A 19,858-nucleotide genomic window follows, 5' to 3' on the forward strand; every position below is an offset into this window, starting at 1 on the left:
GCGGTTCCACACGTGGTGCATGTTGGAGAGCTCCCCTCAGACTGAACAGCATTTATCCAGGCAGGGGTCATCACCTCAACCAAGGCTAACTGGCTGAGCAGCATCTTTCCAAATCATCATCCAAAAGCTCATGTCCTGCTCCTCTGAGTAAAACACCTCAGCTCACTGCTACAGCGCCTTCCAGCTGACCCTGTGAAAGCTGAACCAAGAAAGACAAAGCTCTGGGGACTCCAAGAGCAGGAAAAACGAACACTGTTAATGAAACGACCCGACAGCTCAGAGCAGCACCTCGTGCGCTGCTCTGGGGTGAAACCTCCAGCACAGCCTCAGCCATTTTATAAGTGCAGTGTCTTTCCTTGCTCTGGGAATGATGTTTTGTGCAGGGATGAGGAGAGGAGACTTGGGAGTGACTGAAAGCTATGGAAAATCCTCCTCTCCCCCCGCAGCGGGCTCAGCTCAGGAGGGAGAGGAGCCCCCGGAACACTGCCAGCAGGAGCCTGGGACAACTGTACCAGGCAGCTGCCCCAGGGACAAAGGGAACCCGACAGGCTTCAGGGTGCACACACGGTTCGTGGCAGGGACTGGGAAGGCTCCATCCCCAGGAGCACACACCCACCATAGTCCGGCCATGCCATCCTTCAGCTCCAGCACAGCCATGGGGGCTTTAGTGACAAGAACCCCCCCGCGAGCCCAAGGCTCCAGCACGGTAAAAACCATGGCTGGGAAAAGCCCTATCAGCAAAATTACACTTTATTTTTGCGTTGTGGAATTTACTTTGATGTATGGTAACTAAAAAAAAGTCTGGAAAAACCACATGCAAAAGGGTTTCTAAGTAGCAGCTGAAGTGTCTATTCCAGCATTACAAGCTATTCCAAATGATTTCCAGATTCCCAGCTATAAACTATTCCATAAACAAACAGTTTTATCTTTAAATCCCCTCCACCCTACCCCACTTAGTGCAGTGCAAAGGAAAGACCCAAGGAATTTACATATTATTTTCCAACGTATCCCATTGCAATTTTGACTGACCTGCGATGAACTAAAATATATACAATTTTCTCGCCATCATAAAAAACATTTCCCTTTCTTATTCACAGATATATATTGTGGCAAAGGGCTGAAGAATTACTTACAAACAAAACAATCTTTTTAACAAGTTTCTTACAACAGTAAACACGGGAGGGAGCTCTCCACAGAGAAGGGGCTCGGAGGGGAGCACGGGGGGGCAGCGGCTGAGGTTGGGGACCGCTCTGGGGCTCCAAGGTCCCCGTGATGGGGCACGTGCTCGTCCAGGGGGATGTTCTTACAGAACCAGCCACGTTCAACAGGAGGGTTCTGTAAGGCTTTAGGATCTGAGGCATAACACGAGCCATCATTCATCTTGCTTGTTTGCGAGCATCCCATCCAATTTAAATACTCCCTTGGCTTCAGCACAGCTACAGGAATGGAGAAGGGTCTTTTGCTTTGCACAGGAGGAGCAGGGCACCACCAGCTCCCACCTGGCTGCTCCTCCTGAGTGCACCCCAAGCTGAGCTGGGAGAGGTTAACACGAAACAGTAGCGTGGGGAAGCCCCGAGTCCCATCTGCACCCCTACCTCGCAGAGCAAGACCCTAGTGTGCATCTACCCCAGCCAGGCCCTGCAGCACACAGAACTGGGGCACCCATGGGGCTCCACAGTGAATGGGCACCAAACTGGGGCTGCTCTGGGCTTGTCACTCAGCAACAACAATTTCCAAGTTACTATCTTTCCCTTTGCCTTGAGAGCCCCAGGCTCTTCCATTTATTACCCCTTGCTGCTCCATTTGCAGCAAGGCTTCGGATGCAGCTGTGCTACCCACCATGCCAGGGATTGAGGGCATCAGGATCACTCACCCACCCAACATTGGCATCTCCCAGACCTGGACCACTGTGGTGCCAAGAGCTGCCCTATGGCAGGACCACCACTAGCGACAGGGGAACAGCATCAGGGCATAGAACCACCAGCTCAAAATGCCACCCAGAGAGGCTGGAAGACATCCCTGAGGCTCAGATACTGGATAGAAAATAATTGTTCCCTGTCACACTCCTGCACACGTATTTGTTCATATTTGCATTCTGGAAGGAAGTTCTGGAGCTGGAGAGCAAAACCAGTTCCTGACAGAAGAGAATGGCTGGGATTCGCACCCAGCAGCTCTGCCTACCAACCCCGGGAGCTGCACTTTGGAAAGAACGGACTCGGATGGACAGTGCTCAGGACAGAGCAGCAGCGCCAAGACAGAAGGACCTTTACTCAGCAGCAGTAACAGCCTGTGGAAGGGAGAGGCAATGTTCACTGCCCCCGAAGCTGCACGCAGCTGGAGAAGAAGAGATGCTTTCACAACTCTGCGAGAGCAATCAGTTGATCCCTTAGCCCTTCTCAAGTGGGTTTGTCCCTCTGAGCTCAGCAAGGTGGGACATATCACAGCTCCAACAAGAACCAGACTGGCTCAGAGGGGCCTGCCTACAGCAGAGCCAAGCTGGGAGCAAGTGATGGACAGACCCACGGATGCACGCTCCCATCCACTCCTGTGTGTGTACCTGGTGGTCCCCAAAACCCTGTGTGGCAGAGCAGATCTTCAGTCCTGCAATGTGCCGACACCTCCTGCTCACCGGTGGGACAGTTCGCACCCCTGGCTGTCCCCACTGCCCGCAGCAAGGCCGGTGGGACTGACGGCAGTTGTAACAAAAACAAGCTGGGGGTGTCAAAGCGGCTCCTTCCCCTCCTGTCTGACCTGGACATCCATTTCCAGCCTACATTTGATGGTCAGAACACGTTCCTGGTTGCATGGGTGGCATCCTTCTGAGACGAGCAACAGCAGTACCCTGCTCCTGGGCCGGGTGCCCCCACTCTGCCCCTCGCCTGGCAGCAGCGCAGTGCTGCTGAAACCACGACCAGGGAGCCCCCCAAGCAGAGTGTGCGTGGGTTCACATCGCCTCCTCGGGGTGAGGTGCTCCCTCCCCAGAGAAACCCCCAAATTCTCACCTTGACGCACCCAGGCACCAGCCCAGGTGCAAACCTTCAACCTCACCCTCCCACCACCATCACCGTGGTGGCATTTAAACACCTTTACTGACAAGGGTTTGGACCCCATCCTCTGGTGGGCACTGCACAGAGTCTCTCAGCTCTGTCCATGCAGGGGAGCACGGCTTTCCCGGTACTCTTGAGCAGCTGCGACTCCCGTTGGTTATCCGACAGACCAGCAATCTTCTATACACGCAGGAGGAGCGAGGCCGGTGGCCGCGCACACTGTACACAGGAACAGCTAAAGTCTGCAGGAGCAGTCCCGGGAGGCGTCCAGCTGTGTCCCATGGGAGCCACGGCACTGGGACAAGTGTGCACGGGCTGCAGCAGCTCACTCCAGGCGCTGGCGACATCCATCTGACATCCTGCAGTCACTGCACGCCTTCCTCTTCCACATACGTGGAGGGAAACCAGCCAACCTGCAGGGGAAGGGGAGAGGTGAGCAGGGGCCTGGGGAGCTCCAGGGACCTCCTGTCCTGCTGCTGGGACTATTCCCCTGCCACCACGTGCTGTACCCACGAGCCATTAGCGCAGTGCTGGATGCACCCACATCCCAATGCACAGTGGTGGTGACAGTGCAGCCATTACCCTAATCTGGGACAGAGGTAACACCTATACATTGCCTGGGCACATGGCTTGTCTACAACATGTAAGGGATTAGGGCATGAAGAATCTGTCCCCAGTACTGCAAACCCCGAGGGACACCAGGTCAAGCCATCTCCTGCTGTTTCCCTAGGATGCTGAGCCCTTCACCAGCAGAGCCACTCCTGTTTCAGTCCCCTGCATGAAGGTTCAAGGAAGTGCAGACTTGGATGTGTCCTGCCTGCTCCTGTCCACCTCCATGCGTGCCACTGGGCAGGACCGCGGTGGCTCTCCTGAGATGACAGCCCACTGTCACCTGAGCTGGGAAAGAGCAAGAGGGAATGGGATATGTCCCCCTGCCCTCTGGTGTCCTACACTCCAGCTGGGTAGGCTGAGAATGGGGAGGACCATGCAGGAAGGGGACAGGACAGGATCTGGATGCACTCACTCTTCCATTGGTTTCCCCCTTCCACCATCCCTGGTCCCCGCCGATCCTGCTGTAGATCTTCACCACGTCACCCTCCCGCAGCGACAGCTCCCGCATGTCCCGCGCTGCGAAGTTGTACCGTGCCACTGCAGTGCCTATGACCCGTGGGGTGAACACTGTGGGGACAAACAGAGGGAGCTGGGAGCTGCCCCACGTGTGGCACCAGCCAAAGCCTAGGGAAAGCTCCGTGAGGTTCAACCTGGGTTTTCCACCATGGCAATGGCTCCCATTGCAGCGCCACGACCTGGAGCAGCCTGGATGGTCGGGCCAGCCTCATCCCAATTACCCAGCCCCACACTGACTGGGGCAGCTGGGGTTAGAGTGGATTCCTGTTGGGCTTTAAACAGCTCTGTGGGCTTGGGAAGCCCCTTTCTGCTGATCAGGAGAGTCCAGGAGGGGCTTGGTGGGGATTGCTGTGGTGAGGGGTGCTTTTGTGAGAAAGTGGGAAAAGATTCCATGGCAATATGCAAGCATTAACAACGAAATCATGGGAAAATCCTGTTCCACAAGCACCTGATGGGACAACCTTGTCAAAGACTTCACAAACCAACTTTTATTTAAATTAACTCAAAAAATTGAGTTATTTGGATTGGATTCTCCAGGAGATGCTGAGCAAAACCTGTGTGTTTTGCCGTGAAAAGGAACAAGCTGCTAACCTGGCATCCTCCCTGCTCCTGGTCCTTGCCAAGGCCCTTGGAAACTTGGTCCTATTTCAAACCAAAAGGCACAAAAGACCCCTGCAAACCCTAATGCTGACAACACTGATGAGGAGTGTGCCCCCATGAGAGACCCCAGGAGCTGGCCTCTGCCAGCACTGGCACGGCCCCAGCACCACGGATCTCCATCGCTTTGGGCGGGGAATACTGGGGGAAGGCACAAGAAGAAGCAGCAGCGAGAGGGGAAAGGCAGAGCCAACGGTCAGCATCCCTGCCCCAGGGCCTGGGCAGGGGAAGGAGGGCTGGAGGTGATGCTGGGAGAGATGGGATGGGCAGAGGAGAAAAATGCACCTCTGAAGTTTGCAAAAGCCCCCCCTGAGCGGATGCGGCGCTGCAGTGCCTCGGTGCTGCCACCCCCCCCCCCCCTTTTGTGCCAGGGGGCCTTTGAGAATTAATTTCCACTTTGAACGTTTGCAAACCAAGGTTGAACTAAGTCTGAGGAAAAGCTTTGCCCAGGTTTTCAGCTCTTGGGATGGAAGGAGATGAGGATGGCGATGGAGATGGAGATGGTCCAGACACACGTGCAGTCACTGGAGGGCTCGTCCGTCCTTGCCAGGCAGGCCGGAGAACGGAGCGAGCACCACGGCAGCTTTGAGCTCTTTCATCAGGAGCTTGCTCAGAGGCCACTGCTGCAAAAGGGACTTTCTGCAACACCTTCTATGCAGTGGAAAGATCACCAATTCCCAGAATGACATTCCAGTACCTTGAAAAGTTCAGCGTTCTTCCCAACACTGCACCAAAGAAAGCACACGTGGCTCTGCCAGGGGTTTTCCCTGTCCAGGCTTATAAAACCCCTGAAAGGTAAAAGCTTAAATGGGAAGAAATGAACTGGCACGATTCTGCTCTGATCCTGCCAAACAGGGAGGATGTTACCAGCCTGCAACACATGTAATCAATGGGGTTCAAAGGCCGGAGCACCACTGGGCTCTCTGCAGGGAGCCTGAGCCCCAGAGCACATTCACAGTGCAGGTTCCCCCCCATGTCCTCAGCAAGGGGCTCCTGAGCAGCCTCAGATGCCAGAGCTCAAGAACTGCCGGACATTGGGATGTTTTCCTTGTAGAGCAAGGAAAATGGTCTGGAAGATGTTGTGATGCCAATGCTCGTTTGGTGAAACACGTGGGGTAAGCAGGTCGAGCTTGAAGTACATCATGAGATCCCAGTGTGTTAGGGTCATTGTTTTGTTAATTTAGCCCCCTTTCTCAAACAGCAGTAACTCCATCTTCTCCCTGCCTGCATTCTGGAGAGCGGGGGCAGCATTTTGCTTCCAGCCAAGTCATGGCTAATAACTTATTTCCAGGTTGTGCCCCAGGGCAGCACTGGGGAGCCCTGAACTGCCTGTGGGTGATGGAGAGACAGCAGGGACCCACAGGTCCCTCTGGCGATGGCTTTCAAGCTGGGGCTGCTGCAGCCTGGGGAGGGCAGCAGGGTCTCTCCGGCAGGGAGAGGCACCGGTACCTGACCAGAAGGGACTGGAGGAGCTCTGAGAAGAAAAGTTGAGGCCCTGAGGACTGAGAAAAGAAAAGTTGTAGGAAGCGCAGGAGGCTGCAACGAGGTTAAAGAGAAACAGAAAGAGGCAGAACACACATTAAAAAGGAGATTTAGAAAGGTATTACAGCGCACAATGCTTTAAAAGCCAACGGAGGAACATGATGCAGAGCATGCAGGACCTGTGCGGGGAGCTGGGGCAGCAGCTGGTCTGGCCATGGCCCCATGGCCAGTTTGGGGCTCAAAAGTCATCCTGGGGTTGTATTTATGTGAAAGGATTTTTAAACAGCTTTAAAAACCTTCTGCCCTTGGTTTTCTTTTTAAATAACCATGGAGAAAGGTTTTTAAAATGCATTTCCCCACAGAGCAGCTATTCCTGCACTCAGGCTTTCAGACAAATGGAACAGTTTGCAATGATGCACATTTGGCTTTCCAGTTCTTCTTTGTTTTTTTCAGGCACAGACTTACAGTTTCTCCCATCATCTCCATTAAAGGAGTCCTACTGGGATTCCAACCACCACAGGTCACACTGGAACACGTGCACAAAAGCTCACATGGGCAGGTAGGGCGCTCCCCATGAAGCTGTCAGAGCATCGCGTCCCTGCTGGGCTTGGAGCAGCAGGGCCAGGCAGCCCCAGCTTGGCCAGACCCTCCCAGCCCCACCACCTGCCTTGAGACCCGGCCTTGAAGGGCCACCGGCCGAGCAGGAGACTTGGCTGCAAACCGGGGGGGCTCAAGCCCCACAGCAAAGCTGCAAATCCCTTTGTCAGGCAGTGCTCCCCCCTTGCTGAGGGCTGTACCTGGAGAGCGGGTGAAGGTCCTGGAGGTAGAGCGCTCCCGGGATTTATAGGGGTATTTCAGTGTCGTGTCCAGCTGCTTGAAGCTCTCCTTCAGGGAATGGCTCTGGTAGTACTCGACCAGCTCCTGGGAAGGGTGGGAGGCACATGCTGCCTGTCAGCCCTCTGCATGACTTGCAGGGACCGTGCACGTGCTAAAGAGGCTACAGAAGCCTACCAGCAAGCTTTCAAACTTCTTGGCTTCCGTGATGTGAATCCAGTTGTCCTTCTCCACCACCTTGATGTGCTTCACCTCCTCGTTGAACCTGCGAATGGCAGCAAAGGCACTCATGAAAACACGGCTGCATGCCCCAGCCCCATCTCACCCCCCACGAGCAAGACTGAGTAACTCAATGGAGTATTTCTCACTTAATGCTGATGGCAAAGCGCTCGGCCTCAGCCGGCCGCTCCCGGATCAGGTAGGTGCCGCTGACGTGGGACTTGAGCAGGTTGTCTGTCTGCTGCCGCTCCATGTTCCCTGCAAACCTGAGCCCAGAGGGTAACTAGTGCATTTAATGAACTAAAAATTAACACATCTCTTTAAAAGAGGCACGTTTGAGGTAAAAAGATGATGGTTTTTTAAGGCCAGGAAGGTTGAGAAGGCAAAGAGAGAAACAGGTCTCATCCAGAACTTCAGGAGAAGAAAGTGCCCCGAGATACACAATGAGCTGCTCAGGCATTGAACAGGGAGAGTGAGTGATGTGGAGCACAAGCTCTTCCCCTGGACCTTACACCTAGAAAATCCCACTAATTGGGACTCAGTCCCCAGGTAAATGAGGCCTTAGAAGGAGCTGGAGAATGGCGATAATTCAGACCCCTGAATCTGCAAACCTGGCTGGAGCTGGAAGGAAGGAGCAGCAGGGAAGCCAAGCGCAGCCTCTCCCGCCAAGGCAGGAATTGCTTCTTTCCTCCCCAGATGTTTTTCTGGGCACAGAAAACACCGAAAGAAGGAAGAGAAACCAGCGCCTATCCTGCCCCTGCCCCTCTCCATCGGGGAGAAATCCCCATTGATGGCGCGAGGTCTCCCAGATGCCCCTGCAGCAGCTGCCCGGTGTGGAATGCAGAGCACAGCCAGCCTGCATCCCTAACTCGCTGTCAGAGTGGCTTCCCCACAAAGGGCCCATTAAAGCAGGAGCTCAAGGTGTGTTTATGGCAGAGGAGGCCGTGCCCACCCGCTGCCCAGCGCAGGCTGGGGCACTCACCATGGGTACGCTGTGTAGTCGATCTCACGCGAGGGCGGGCGGCTGTTGGGAGGCTGCAAAGAGAACACTGGTGACTGAGGAGCCGGAGCCTCACCAGGCCATGGCTCATGAACGAGATGCTCCTTGCCATGGGAGGGTTTGCATCTGCCAAGCTTCTGCATTACTGGCTTCAGCAGCGGAGGGCAGTGTTGCAGCTGAGCTTCGGTGAGCATGCTGCATTTTTCATATACATGAGCATTTCCTAACTGGGGAACGCTGACAGCAATACAGAACACAGTGATGAAAACAGTGCAGTTTTCCTGTACTGTGAGTGATCCCAGTACTCTCTGAGACAGTCCCAAAGAGGAGGAATGGAGCCTGGATCTGGTCACTCCAACCCCAACCTTGGGAATGAGGCTGAGACCAACCTGACCAGACATTTGCAACCACGGGACGATGGATCCATCCCTGGCTAATTTGGCCCCCGTAAAAGGCCAATGGAAGGACCAAGGTCTTCAAGCAGAAGGCTGAGAGGAGCACTTGGCACCACCAGAGCAGCACCTCCCATGACAGCCCCTGGTGCTCCCAGCTCCATCTCCCCCTCGGCACTCACCCGGGCATCAACGGGGCACGGCTTCACCGACGAGCTGGGGAAATAACCCGACTTCTTTGTCTGCAGCAGCCGCCCCTGCAAAGCCAAGCAGGCATCAGACTGGGGTGTGCATGCAGGAGCAATGGCTTTGCCATGTAGTGATGGGGACAGGCCCTGAGCTCCCGGCACATCCCTGTGCTCTGGGACAATGCACAGGTCACTGGCTCTAAACTTCCTGGGAATTGGCAAGGGGAACGGCTCTCACCTCCCACCAGGGCGAGTCGGGGTCCCCCCTCAGCAGCTCGATCACGTCCCCAATCTGAAACGTCAGCACGGGCTTCCCGGGGGGGGCGGGGGTCCCGTGGTAATTCTGAACAGCCACTATTTTAGGACCTGGGAGAGAAGCAAACCAGTCTCATCACCTAGGCCTTGTTAATGAGAGACGACTCAAAACCACCGCTCCTGAAGGGTGTTGTCCCTTACCCTGAGAGCCACAGATCTACAGCACCAGGGGGCAGGATTCGGGGCAGAAAGTGTGAAAGCAGAGAGGAGCAATGCCCAGCTCCAGAGGTCGTTGCTCCTGCGGTTACACTGAGTTCAGACGGAGCTCCCCCAGCAAAAGCAAACCCGTGAAGGACAGAACCAGGGCCAGGACTGAACCCTCGTTGGGCAATGCTGGCTGGCAGCAAGGCCGCGGGTTCAGTGACTGCAAACGGGACCAGCCAATGCTCGGCTCCCACGGACTGGTTGGACCTGGGACGCAGCCACCCCTGCAGCTCGCAGCCAAAGTCCAGTGGTTCCAGGAGCAACCGCACACAGAGTGAGATCCCAGCTGCACTCAAACAGTGTTGATCTGCAAAACGCTCCCCCGCCGCGGCCTCTCCCTGCCCTGCTCCCTCTGCTTGCTTTTGTTTTAGCCCCCGATTTGATTCAGGTTTCTCTCTGCCAGGCCTGGCTCTCCTCTCCTCAGAGAAAGCACAGAAACAGACTGTTCCCTCTGCTCCGAGCCAGGACATGGGCAGGGCAGGCCCAGCACTGGCCAGGATAGCTTCAGGCAAAGGGAAATCAAAGAGTACTGTGGTAACCATCAGGACTAAGAGCCCCATCGAGGGCAGTGCTGGAGCTTCGCATCCCTGCAGCACACAGGACACACCGGTGGGAAGATGCTCCCCACCATCAACAAGTCCCCTGCCAGGATGGGCCCGGTCTGCTTTGGAGGAAGATCTGACAAAGGGCACTGCACCAGCTCCCCTTGGTTACTGTGGGGTGCGCAGAGGCTTTGCTCGCAGGGGAGAGCAGGGCAGGGGCACAAATGCACCCAGGAGCACTGGGGGCTGAGCCCCGGAGGAGCTGCATCTTTCCACAGGTCCCTCCTGCAGCAGCTCAAGCTCCTTTCTGGTTTTGGAAGAAGCTTCCCCCTCCCACGTGCCCGATGTTAGGGACACCTGCGGCCACCGTCCACACCCTGTCCCCACCTCCCTCCTGCAGTACTGTAAAGCCCTTACCAGGTCCAGCACTCAGTGAGTCCTGCAAAGAGAGGAAGAAGTCTCCATGAGGACACAGCCGTCTCAGCTCTCTCGATAAGCACCCACCCAAAGCCCCTGGGATGAGAAACCCCCTCCCGAAACCTCCCTGCCTTTCCCCAGAAGCCGCCTGCACTGGGACCGGGCAGGGATACAGGCTGTGCCCAGCGCAGAGGAGAGTGGGAAAAGGGCAACCAGCAACATACCTGGTCTGCTGAAGAACCTGCAAGAGAAAGGGGGAAATAAGTGGTGAATGTAACAGGCAACAAACCCCATTATCTGTTTCTCTTGATACTGTGGGTATCAACAAACCAGTGTCAGTGCTTGAACATGATGGAGGAAGCCCAAAGCAGAGCCATACCCCTGCATGGGGCAGGCAAGACCGAGGGAGGGGCTGGAGCTGGACAAGGACATTGCACAAAGTTCTATGATTTTGTTCCTTCCTCCCTGCACCCAAAACCTCCCCAAAGACACCCCGTGAGAGCCCCTGCACCCACAGAGCCGGGGCTCTGACCAGGAGAGCAGAGAAAGCCACAGATTTGTCCTATTTAGACCAAGCACACAGACTTTTGCCATATTATGGGGTGTTTGGGATCCAGGGGTGGCAGCATACTGAGATTCTGTCATGCACTAACAAGCATCAGTGCTTGACAGAGCGAATCTTTCAGAGCACCCACCTCCATGACACAAGTTGCTTGTGATGGGAAATAACTCACCGATTTTGCAGGGAGGAATTATCTCCAAGCACTCCTTATGAGCACCCGCTCCACACCTGGGGCAAAGATAGCCCTGGTAGAAGGTTCCTCTGTGCAACACAAGAAGTCAGAAAGTCCTAATTCAGCCTTGGCTTTGGGATTTTCTGTCAGTGTTTTAATGCAGATGCAGGCAAGCTGCAGGATGCTGCTCACCTCAGGAACATCCTGCAGGCTTTGCAGTTGGTGGTCTTCTCAAATGTGTACATCTGGAAGTTATGGTGGTTTGCATTGGCTTTCTCTGGCTTTATGTTGGACCTAAGCGAAAGGACCGGGGGTTATTGCCCTCTCAGCAGAGCGATGCTGCACCCCAGACCTGCCACAGCAGCTCTGTGTGTTTGCGTTTCAGTCCAAGTTCAGGAACCACAGGGGCAGAGATGAAATCAAGTGTGAAAGGAGACTCAGGCTGGACTGTGCAGGGAGAGGTTTGTGCCCATCAGCCTTCCCCGGGTCAGCGTTCATGGATCTGCCATGGCCCAGCCCCTGCCCTGCTCAGCACCGGTCCCCCCAGCAGCAGCCTCCCCCTGCTCCTCCTCCTGCCTTCCTCCAGCCCCAGCTTCTCCCACGGCCTGACACTATGGCCAGGGCTCATTTCAGAGATGCCCCCAGATGGGTTGGTGCAGACCCTCAGGGTAGAGGATTTCATGCTGGACCTGAGCTCTCTTTGTACAGGGGACCATCCAGGGAGCTCACACCAGCTTCCCCGTCACCGGCTTTGCTGTTGGAGCTGCATCTCCAGTGACCTGCTGGTCCAAGACACTGCTCTCCCATGCTTAGCTAGAGCAGCCACTCATGCTCACATTGCCATTTCAAACTGCTCCATCCACTTCCTCTTCATTTCCTCCGTCTTGCAGAAGAACTGGAAGCCCTGCTTCCCCTGGAGGTGGATTAGGTAGAAGCCGTATGACCACTACGAGAGAAAACAGACCGCTGTGCTCCCACAGCTGAGCAGCAAAATGCACCACGCTTCTATTCATGCATTAAACAACTGATCCCAGTGCCTGTCCCTGCTTCTGATGGGCTGCTGAACCTTTGCACAGGTAACGGGGGGAAGGGAGAAGAAATGCTCAGTGTTTCCCAAACACATCACAACTAACGATGCTTTGGCACTGTGCACTAGGGCCAAATCGGATTTTATGGTGGCAGATGAGCAAACCCAGATTTTTCTGCTCCAGCGGATCCTCCCCAGCCATCACCTCTCTCCCTGACAGCATCTGACAGCCCAGGAGGCAGATCTGACCTGCCCACTGCACATATGCTCTGCCTGTCTCCTTACAACACTGCACAGGAAAACACAAGAGAAGGCTGTGTGCTTTGCTTACCATTTTTCCATGAGACTAGAAAGCATACGAAAGCAAAGTGGAAATACATGTCATTAAAACAAAGCTAGCAGCATTTCTTCAGCATCCAAGTGGTAAAATTGGCTGTTCTTACCCAAATGTTACTTATCCCATCTGTACCATACCTCTTCCCATTGCATGTAAGTGGATTAAGCTAATGGGGCACTGCTAAGTCAACAGCTGGGAGGTTTTCCTTCGTGGCTGCAGACTAAGCCCCAAACCACCGGCAAACGGTGCTGCTCCAGTGGCAACCACGCTCCCAGTGCTGGTTCTGGCAGACTGGTTGGCAATGCTCATGCTGCCTTTCCAGGCCCCTTCACCCCGCGACTCATGCGAGAGAGAGCATCCGGACAGGACGGACCTTCCCTCCCTGCCCTGCCTCCTCTCCATCCCATCTGCAGGTTGCTCCCTGCTGGACCATCGCTGCTGGAAGGCCAGGAAGCAGGGAGCAGCCTCCTGTGGGACTCAACCATCCCAGCCTCTTCAGGGCTGTTTCGCAAGGATGGAGGTCAAGGATCAAGCCCAGCCCCACGTTAATAAACATTGCCCAATGCTCTGTAAGGCTGCCCTGAAAGCTGAGCACCTATTTTCCAGCTTATTGCAAGCTCAGTTTCCATTTTAAAAGGCAAATGGGAATGTACTACCCAAGGATGGCTGAAACAGCTCCAAAATGCTCTCCAGCAGAGCTAATTCCTGGTCCACCTACCTTCTTAATGTCCTTGTTATTCATAGGGTCATCAGTCATCTTGTGGAAGAGCAGCTCAATAATCTCTTTCAGCTCATAGTTGTATCCTTTCCTTTTGCAGACAATCACCACTTTATCAAATAAAAATAAATACCTGCCCAAAGCAAGCAAATAAAGCAGCAACTCAAACACCTGCCTGAAGTTCTCGTTCAAGGAGAGGGGTTTGGAAAGCTCTGCCGAGCTCCGCAGCCAGCGCAGCTCAGTGCTCGGCCCTGCTGCAGTTTCACACTGCTGGTGGATTCTGTCAGCGCAGCTCCAGGAAATCCCTGGATACGTGAGCACACCGGGAATGGCCAGACGAAGGCACACTGAGGCTGGGAAAACCGGGCGCTGTTGTCACTCACCTGTCCTGCTTGGTGTGGTTCACTATGGAGCGGACCTTCAGCTCGCCGTCGATCTTTGGCCTCCCGAACTCCTCCAGCTTCACTTGCTGCAGGAAGCAAAGCAGGGCTGAGACCCACAGCCAGCTGAGATGCCTTGGAATGGTGGAAACCCAAACCTGCCCGAGGGCACGCGGTTCTGGGGCATCCCCAGCAGCCCTGCCGCGTGCTGCTGAAGCTCCTGGAACAGCACCGCCCTCACCAAGGGGAGCCTGTGCATGGCAACGGGACCACGGGAGGTCCCTGGAGCTCCAGCACCAGCATCCCAGGGTGAGGCTCAGCAGTCAAAGCTCTTTTGCAAGGTTTGGGATCCAGAAAGCAGCCCCCCAAAATAAGCTATTTCCCAGGGGTTTCTACAGAACCAGGCTCTTGTAGTTTTGAGTCCCAGCCTGAACAGAGTCTGGAGATTCTGGGGAGGCTGGAACCCAGCCCAAGGGTTTGGTCAGTTTGTCTAGTGGCTCAAAAGCCCTTTCTCACTGCCTGGTGCAGCCTGGCCACGGAGCCACAGGGCTCAGTCCCCTTGCACAGCTCTTACAGGAAAAACAAACAGCGTGAAGCATCACACTGCCCAGGGCAGCAGTGTGTGTACTGCACAGTTACTGCAGTGCCCCGCCAGGGGGGCTCTGTCTACATAACACCAACTGCTCTACTGCGTCCTGCCTGCTGCAGCGAAAGGAAAGGGGGAGCAGGATGTGTGGGGGTTTTGCTGACACCCCATCTCCTGATGTCAAACCTGCTCAGGGGCTGCTGCAAGGAGCAGAAGGGGCTGCTTCATGTCCCCAGTACAGTCCTGTTGTATGGAGCATGATGTCTGATTGTTCACACAGATCAGGGTTATCATGACTGCTTCAACCACAGCCTGTGAGCCGCAGCAGCCTGTATCCCACTGCAGAATTTTTGCAGGTTCCTCTTGAAAATTCGGGATTTTGCCTCTCTGTTAAATAACCACCAATTAAAAGTTCCCTATTTCCAAATGAAGTCAAAGCTCAAAGCCCCAAACCCTCTGTGGAGCCCCGGGGCAGGCTGTGAAGCACCTCAGGTGTCAGCACCCACTTTCCATGATCCCAGCACCAAGTGTGACAGTGGAGCTGCTGCACCCATGGCTGAGCAGATCCCACCTCCCCGGTGTGGGAACAAGCTTGTAAGCTTGGAGCTCTGCACTGGGTGTTACGTTAATGGGCTTGCTCAGGGCTGAAGCGAGTGATGGGTTGCATAGGGTCAGATGATGCACAGTAATGGGACCAAGGGCCTGACTCCTCTGGAGCTCGGAAGATGAAATTCTCCTCAAAATACCTGGTACTTGGGTAGCTCATCAGATTCAGCAGTAAGTGCACAGCAAAAGCATGCTATTAGCAATCAAATTACAGTTGGGTGCAAGAGGGTTTTCCAACTTACCAGATTTTCTATAGAGCTCTGAAATTCACTTATTTTCTTTAGCGTCTCTTTGTCTCTCTTTACTTCATTTATGTACATGGCCAAGTCCTTAAAAGCAAAGTGGATATTGGTTTTAATCTTCCACATGGAGAGCACCTCACTGAAGTGGAACACGCAGGATGTGGCTCCCAAAGCCAGGCTGCAGGAGTGGGAGCAGGATTCCAGCTGCAGCCGGGACACGCTGGGCACGGGCTGGTTGTGCCCATGCTGCTCGGGCAGGAGCTGCAGTTTTGATCCTTTCCCAGAAGAGGGCAATGCCCAAACCCAGAGCAGCAAACCCAGTCCACGGCTTGTAGTGGGTGAGGGACCGGTGAGCATCCCTGCACTGGGGCCTCTGCCCCGCAGCAGCCTTCCCTCCCAGCTCCCATCACCCTCATTCCCGTCATCCCCCTGGATACAAAAGCTGGGAGCGTCTCTGGTGCCAAAACACCCGTGTCTATGAACTAACCCCTCTGGACACCTGACTGCACATTAGCTGTGAACAGCACTTGACTTGGCGCTGCCCCAGCTCGAACTGGGATACCCTGAGGGGGCATCCCCAGCTTCAGCACCTCCGGGTCTCCAACACCTCCCATCACACAAAGGCGGCGTTGTAAAACAGGAGACAGTTCATGGAGCTTGTTCTCTGCCCTGAAAAAATCCCTCCTTACCCAAATTTTAACCCCTCAAAGAGCAGGAACCTCATCTCTTCCACAAAAACAACTTCTTACCCCCTTCAGAGCATATCTTCTGTGGCTCTTTGCTTCGTATCTGCCCCCTGCCCCCTTGTCCTCAACAACAGCTCTTGTCAACTTGGATTAAATCTGAGCACAGGATTTGTGAAGACATCCCCTGCGGGTCAGACCTTCCTCAGCTTCCCAGTGTGAGAAGGGTTAATCACAGGTGATAATCTCAAATTTACATGACAATACCTATCACATCACAGTGTACCCCACTGTGCCACCCGCAGGGATGGTTATGAAGCATGTCAAAACCAAAAGCCTATGAAGCAGCATCCTCCATCATGCTGGAGCACTGAGCTCCACTCCCTCCTGCTGACCAGGCCATCTCCTACACTAGGGGGGATCAACCCCAGGATCAACCACGACTTCAAACAGCAACGTGCAAGCCTGGACTATGGGATGAAGCCAGGAACCCACAGTGCCCTGACCACCGCATGGGCTCAGTTCTGTGTACTCACGTGGAGGGTTAGTACCTGCATCAGGCACTCCCACATGCAGGGTTTTGGTGCAAATCCTGCCCCTGCCCTGTGCAAACAACCACTGAGGCAAAAACAATGTAATCCCAATCACCCCCTGCTTGGCTCTTGCCCAGACACAGCAGCGCCTGTGCCTGCCCGCACAACAGACGGAAGTTCTGGGTTCCCGATGAAGAACATTACTTGGAAGCTAAGCCTCGGTTTGCAGATCAATTTGAACCAAACCGCACAGCTCCCAGTGCCCCGCCGAGCCCAGAGCAGCCCAAACGGCACCAGCGGTGCCATGGGGTGAGGAAAGAGAAACCTCACTGATGGCTCCGGGCAGCCTCCTGCGGAACCCGCTGTCTGCAGCGCAGCCGGTGCGGATCCGAGGTTATTGATCAGCAGCGCACGGGGGGTGCTGTGCCACCAGCCAGCAGCGGGGTTTGACAACTGCCACCAGGCTGCGTGCCCGAGGCCATGGCGAGGCGCGGGGCAGCAGCACTGGGCGCAGCATCCTTCCAACAACCTGAACTGCAAAGTGACCTACATACATATGGGCTGTGGGCTCCGGGCGCTGGGGGGCATGGCTGGAAAGGTCACCCAGCTTATGTAAGTGTGAGGAGATGCGGTGTCCTTGCACAGCCTGAGAAAACAGTGACCCGGGAGCACGGACCCTGCGGTGCGCTCCAGAGAGAGAACCCGGAGCAAAGGATCAGCCTCAGGCTGCGCTGACAACGACCCCGTGGTGCAGGGGGGATGCGCCTGAGTCAGAAAACATTTGGCTGATTTTCCTTGTTGCTGCTGGTGGTTTCCCTGCGGCCTTGGGGGCTTTGGCTGAAAAGCTCAGGAAAACAAACCCTCAAATAAAGCAGAATTTGGCGCAGCTTCCATCCGTGGAAAGAGCAACTTCCCTTAACAAAAAACTACGACTAAACCTGGATGAAAGGATTCTCCAGCAGCGCTGGCTGAGAGCGCACGGCCCGTGCTCCACACAGGCACAGGCTCCATCACTGGAATCCCTCTGACTTGCTGATACATCTGGACTTCCTCCAGATCCCTCCCAGCAAAAACAAGAATCTGGCACAGCCCCTTTACACACAATAGCAATTAGTGAAAAGTCTTAACTTGTCAACACATACCAGCATCCCCAGCTGCTGAAGGAGGAAGATAACAGAGCTGACTACAGATCTGCTGCAAACAATCGCATCAAATGGCAATCATGTCCAGGAGGAGGAGATGCTGCCTTCCCCCAGGCTGCTGGCTGGGCTTTGCATCTCAGGCTTTGTTGCACAGAGGCAGGGGGTCCCATGCTCTGTTGTACCTCGAGACCCCCACTCTCTGCTCTCACCCTCCCATACCTGCATTGCCTCCAGAGCCTCCTTCAGCTGCTGCTTCTCCGGCCGGTCTGATGAATGACTGAGCAGCTCCTGCAGAAATAAAGTGAAATAACAGTAGATATAACAAGTTTTGGAGTGCTGGAAGCTGCCACACGCTGCCTGTGCCTGTGAGCCGCTGGGTGGTGGCAGGGATGCTGAGGTGGCAGTGAGACACCAGGGGTGGCAGTGGGATGCCAGGCAAGCAGCTGTGGCCAGCGCACAGGGAACACGCCAAGTGGCTGGTGCTGGGGAGAGCTGTTACATGGAGCTGACGGGAGGAATTTCACACATAATCAGATTATATGCAAGCTTATTTTATAGTCATTAACTGCCTCTCGTAGCTAACAAGTGCAGAATGAGCCTAGGTCACCGTACTTCAGGAGACGGCACAAACATTATGTCATGTTAAGTAGTTCTAGTAATTATTTCATTTGAAGGGGGGGAAAAACCCAACAACCCACCCTGCATTTGGCAATGATTCACTCTCCACTGTAAAAGTTGACCGATGCTACGGCAGAGGATGGCAGCTGGAGAGCAGCACTGACACCGAAACACTTACTTTCAACAGGAGATGGTATTTCAAAACTCTCTGCATTGGAACCACCAGCAGATCTTGCAATTTAAATTTCCCATCCTGGACCTTTAGTGTGCATTCCTATGAAAGAAATCAATACATCAGCAGTGAGGCAGCTGGGGGAAACAGGTCCCCATGACAAAAACCCCATGTCCTGTGGCTGGTAGGTTTTGCTTCTGTAACCCAGCCCATGGCTCGTGGTCCCTCTGTGCACCTAAAGGGGTTATCAGGGAATAGAACACAGGGGCTGGACTCTAAAATACAGCCGTTCCCACTGAACAGAGCTACTCCAGCTCAATGAGAGACTGCTCATTAGGGGAGCTCATGGATGCTCTCAGACCTCGGGAAACGTCAGAGGAGGTGCATTAGCTGAGCTCACCTCTTGGATGGGCTGAACTAATGCGTTTCCTTTGCAAGGCGCTGGCAGCAAGCACAGACGGTCACTGCAGCTTCCCTGATGAGCATCAGGTCATTGAGATGAGCAAATGTGATCACAGGAAGTTCTGTGACTGGTCCCTTCACCCAGACACATTCAGATATGTGACCTGGCCACAGCAGCTGAGAACCCCTATGTGCCCCCCAGAAGATGAGGGAGGGGAAGCAGAAGCACAGGAGCAAGTGGGTGCTATGACCGCTGGCTTGATGTGAGATCCAGAGAACAGGCTTTAAAAGATGATTAAACCCAGTTTTAGCCCTGAGCTGGGCTGCTGCTTCTGCACAGCAAAATCAAAGAGCATTTGCAGAAAACGACATAACATGTACAGACAGCCCAGCAAACTCAGATTAGCATCAAGACCAAAGCAGGAATTAAAGCTGGGTAAAAACAGCAGCATCCCTTCTGGGGCTCCTTTGATTTACTGAATACCTGGATCAGACCCTATTTACACTAAGCCTATCCTTTGGGTAGGAGGCCAGGGAGCACCCTGAGTGTTCGCCTAGGGACATGGGGACTGTCCCTGACACTGCATGTGACCTTGGGAAGCCACACAGCTCCTGGCTGGGGACACTCAGCACCTTTGGGTCTCCCTGCATGACTCAAAAGAGGAACTTGTCCACAGCCAGTCCCTCTGCAGCAGCCACCTGCATTGGTTAACCTGGATAAATTCGGGGATGAGGACAGGGAGTGTGTCTGTGGGGAGATGAGGGCAAGGAGGGGATCAGGACAAGACAACCCCCAGCTTTGCTCCCTCTCTGGGCAGCACAGGCTCACCCCACATCCCTCCCCTCTCTGGCTAAATCATTCCCAACACACTGCTCTCCGGCAAGGCCCCGGGGTGGGCAGCCCTCACCCACTGCCCACTCACCTCCACCTTCTGCCTGACGTCCTCCCTGTTGGCCAGGAGGTGGTTGAGCGTGTTCTGGGCGTACTCCATGTGGCTGCAGTACCTGCCATAAATCAGCAGCCTGGAGAGGGGAAATCACTGAGTTAATCGGAAACACTTGCTGGCAGTTATAACCTGTTATAAAAGATATATATGCTTATATACAGCAAAAGGACAGGGCAAACAGCTATTCCCATACAACTGCTTAGCAAAGTATTAACACTTTTTTACTACATGGCTTTTTAACATTTAAATCGTTTGAAGCTTCCAGGGCTGCAGCCCATGGGGGTGATTCAGCTCACACGAGTGGCC

The 19,858-nt window shown here is 54.5% G+C and overlaps 1 protein-coding gene across 5 annotated transcripts in view; it reads right to left on the reverse strand.

Annotated features, from left to right (window-relative positions):
* Positions 1–732: 732 nt before the first annotated feature.
* VAV2 (vav guanine nucleotide exchange factor 2) overlaps positions 733–19,858 on the reverse strand; it is a 105,417-nt gene continuing 86,291 nt past the window's right edge. The window contains exons 9-29 of one of the 5 annotated variants that reach the window (XM_061352379.1): positions 19,529–19,628; positions 18,210–18,305; positions 17,633–17,701; positions 15,056–15,142; positions 13,625–13,710; positions 13,242–13,374; positions 12,518–12,532; positions 11,996–12,105; positions 11,352–11,453; positions 11,160–11,248; positions 10,650–10,666; positions 10,426–10,447; positions 9,186–9,313; positions 8,942–9,016; positions 8,350–8,402; positions 7,517–7,633; positions 7,326–7,413; positions 7,112–7,235; positions 6,282–6,368; positions 4,072–4,226; positions 733–3,460 (exon numbers count right to left, since the gene is read on the reverse strand). In XM_061352379.1, coding sequence (XP_061208363.1) covers positions 3,413–3,460; positions 4,072–4,226; positions 6,282–6,368; positions 7,112–7,235; positions 7,326–7,413; positions 7,517–7,633; positions 8,350–8,402; positions 8,942–9,016; positions 9,186–9,313; positions 10,426–10,447; positions 10,650–10,666; positions 11,160–11,248; positions 11,352–11,453; positions 11,996–12,105; positions 12,518–12,532; positions 13,242–13,374; positions 13,625–13,710; positions 15,056–15,142; positions 17,633–17,701; positions 18,210–18,305; positions 19,529–19,628 — 1,801 coding nt within the window. In that variant the 3' untranslated portion in view covers positions 733–3,412. Of the gene's footprint in view, positions 3,461–4,071; positions 4,227–6,281; positions 6,369–7,111; positions 7,236–7,325; positions 7,414–7,516; positions 7,634–8,349; positions 8,403–8,941; positions 9,017–9,185; positions 9,314–10,425; positions 10,448–10,649; positions 10,667–11,159; positions 11,249–11,351; positions 11,454–11,995; positions 12,106–12,517; positions 12,533–13,241; positions 13,375–13,624; positions 13,711–15,055; positions 15,143–17,632; positions 17,702–18,209; positions 18,306–19,528; positions 19,629–19,858 lie in introns of those variants that run through there. The other 4 variants (XM_061352380.1, XM_061352381.1, XM_061352383.1 and 1 more) reach the window with 4 other exon arrangements.

This window comes from Neopsephotus bourkii, unplaced genomic scaffold (genome assembly GCF_033783945.1).
Source record: "Neopsephotus bourkii isolate Nb327-2 ecotype Australia unplaced genomic scaffold, CSIRO-AGI_Nbou_v1 NB_659, whole genome shotgun sequence".
In the NCBI taxonomy this organism is placed as follows: domain Eukaryota; kingdom Metazoa; phylum Chordata; class Aves; order Psittaciformes; family Psittacidae; genus Neopsephotus; species Neopsephotus bourkii.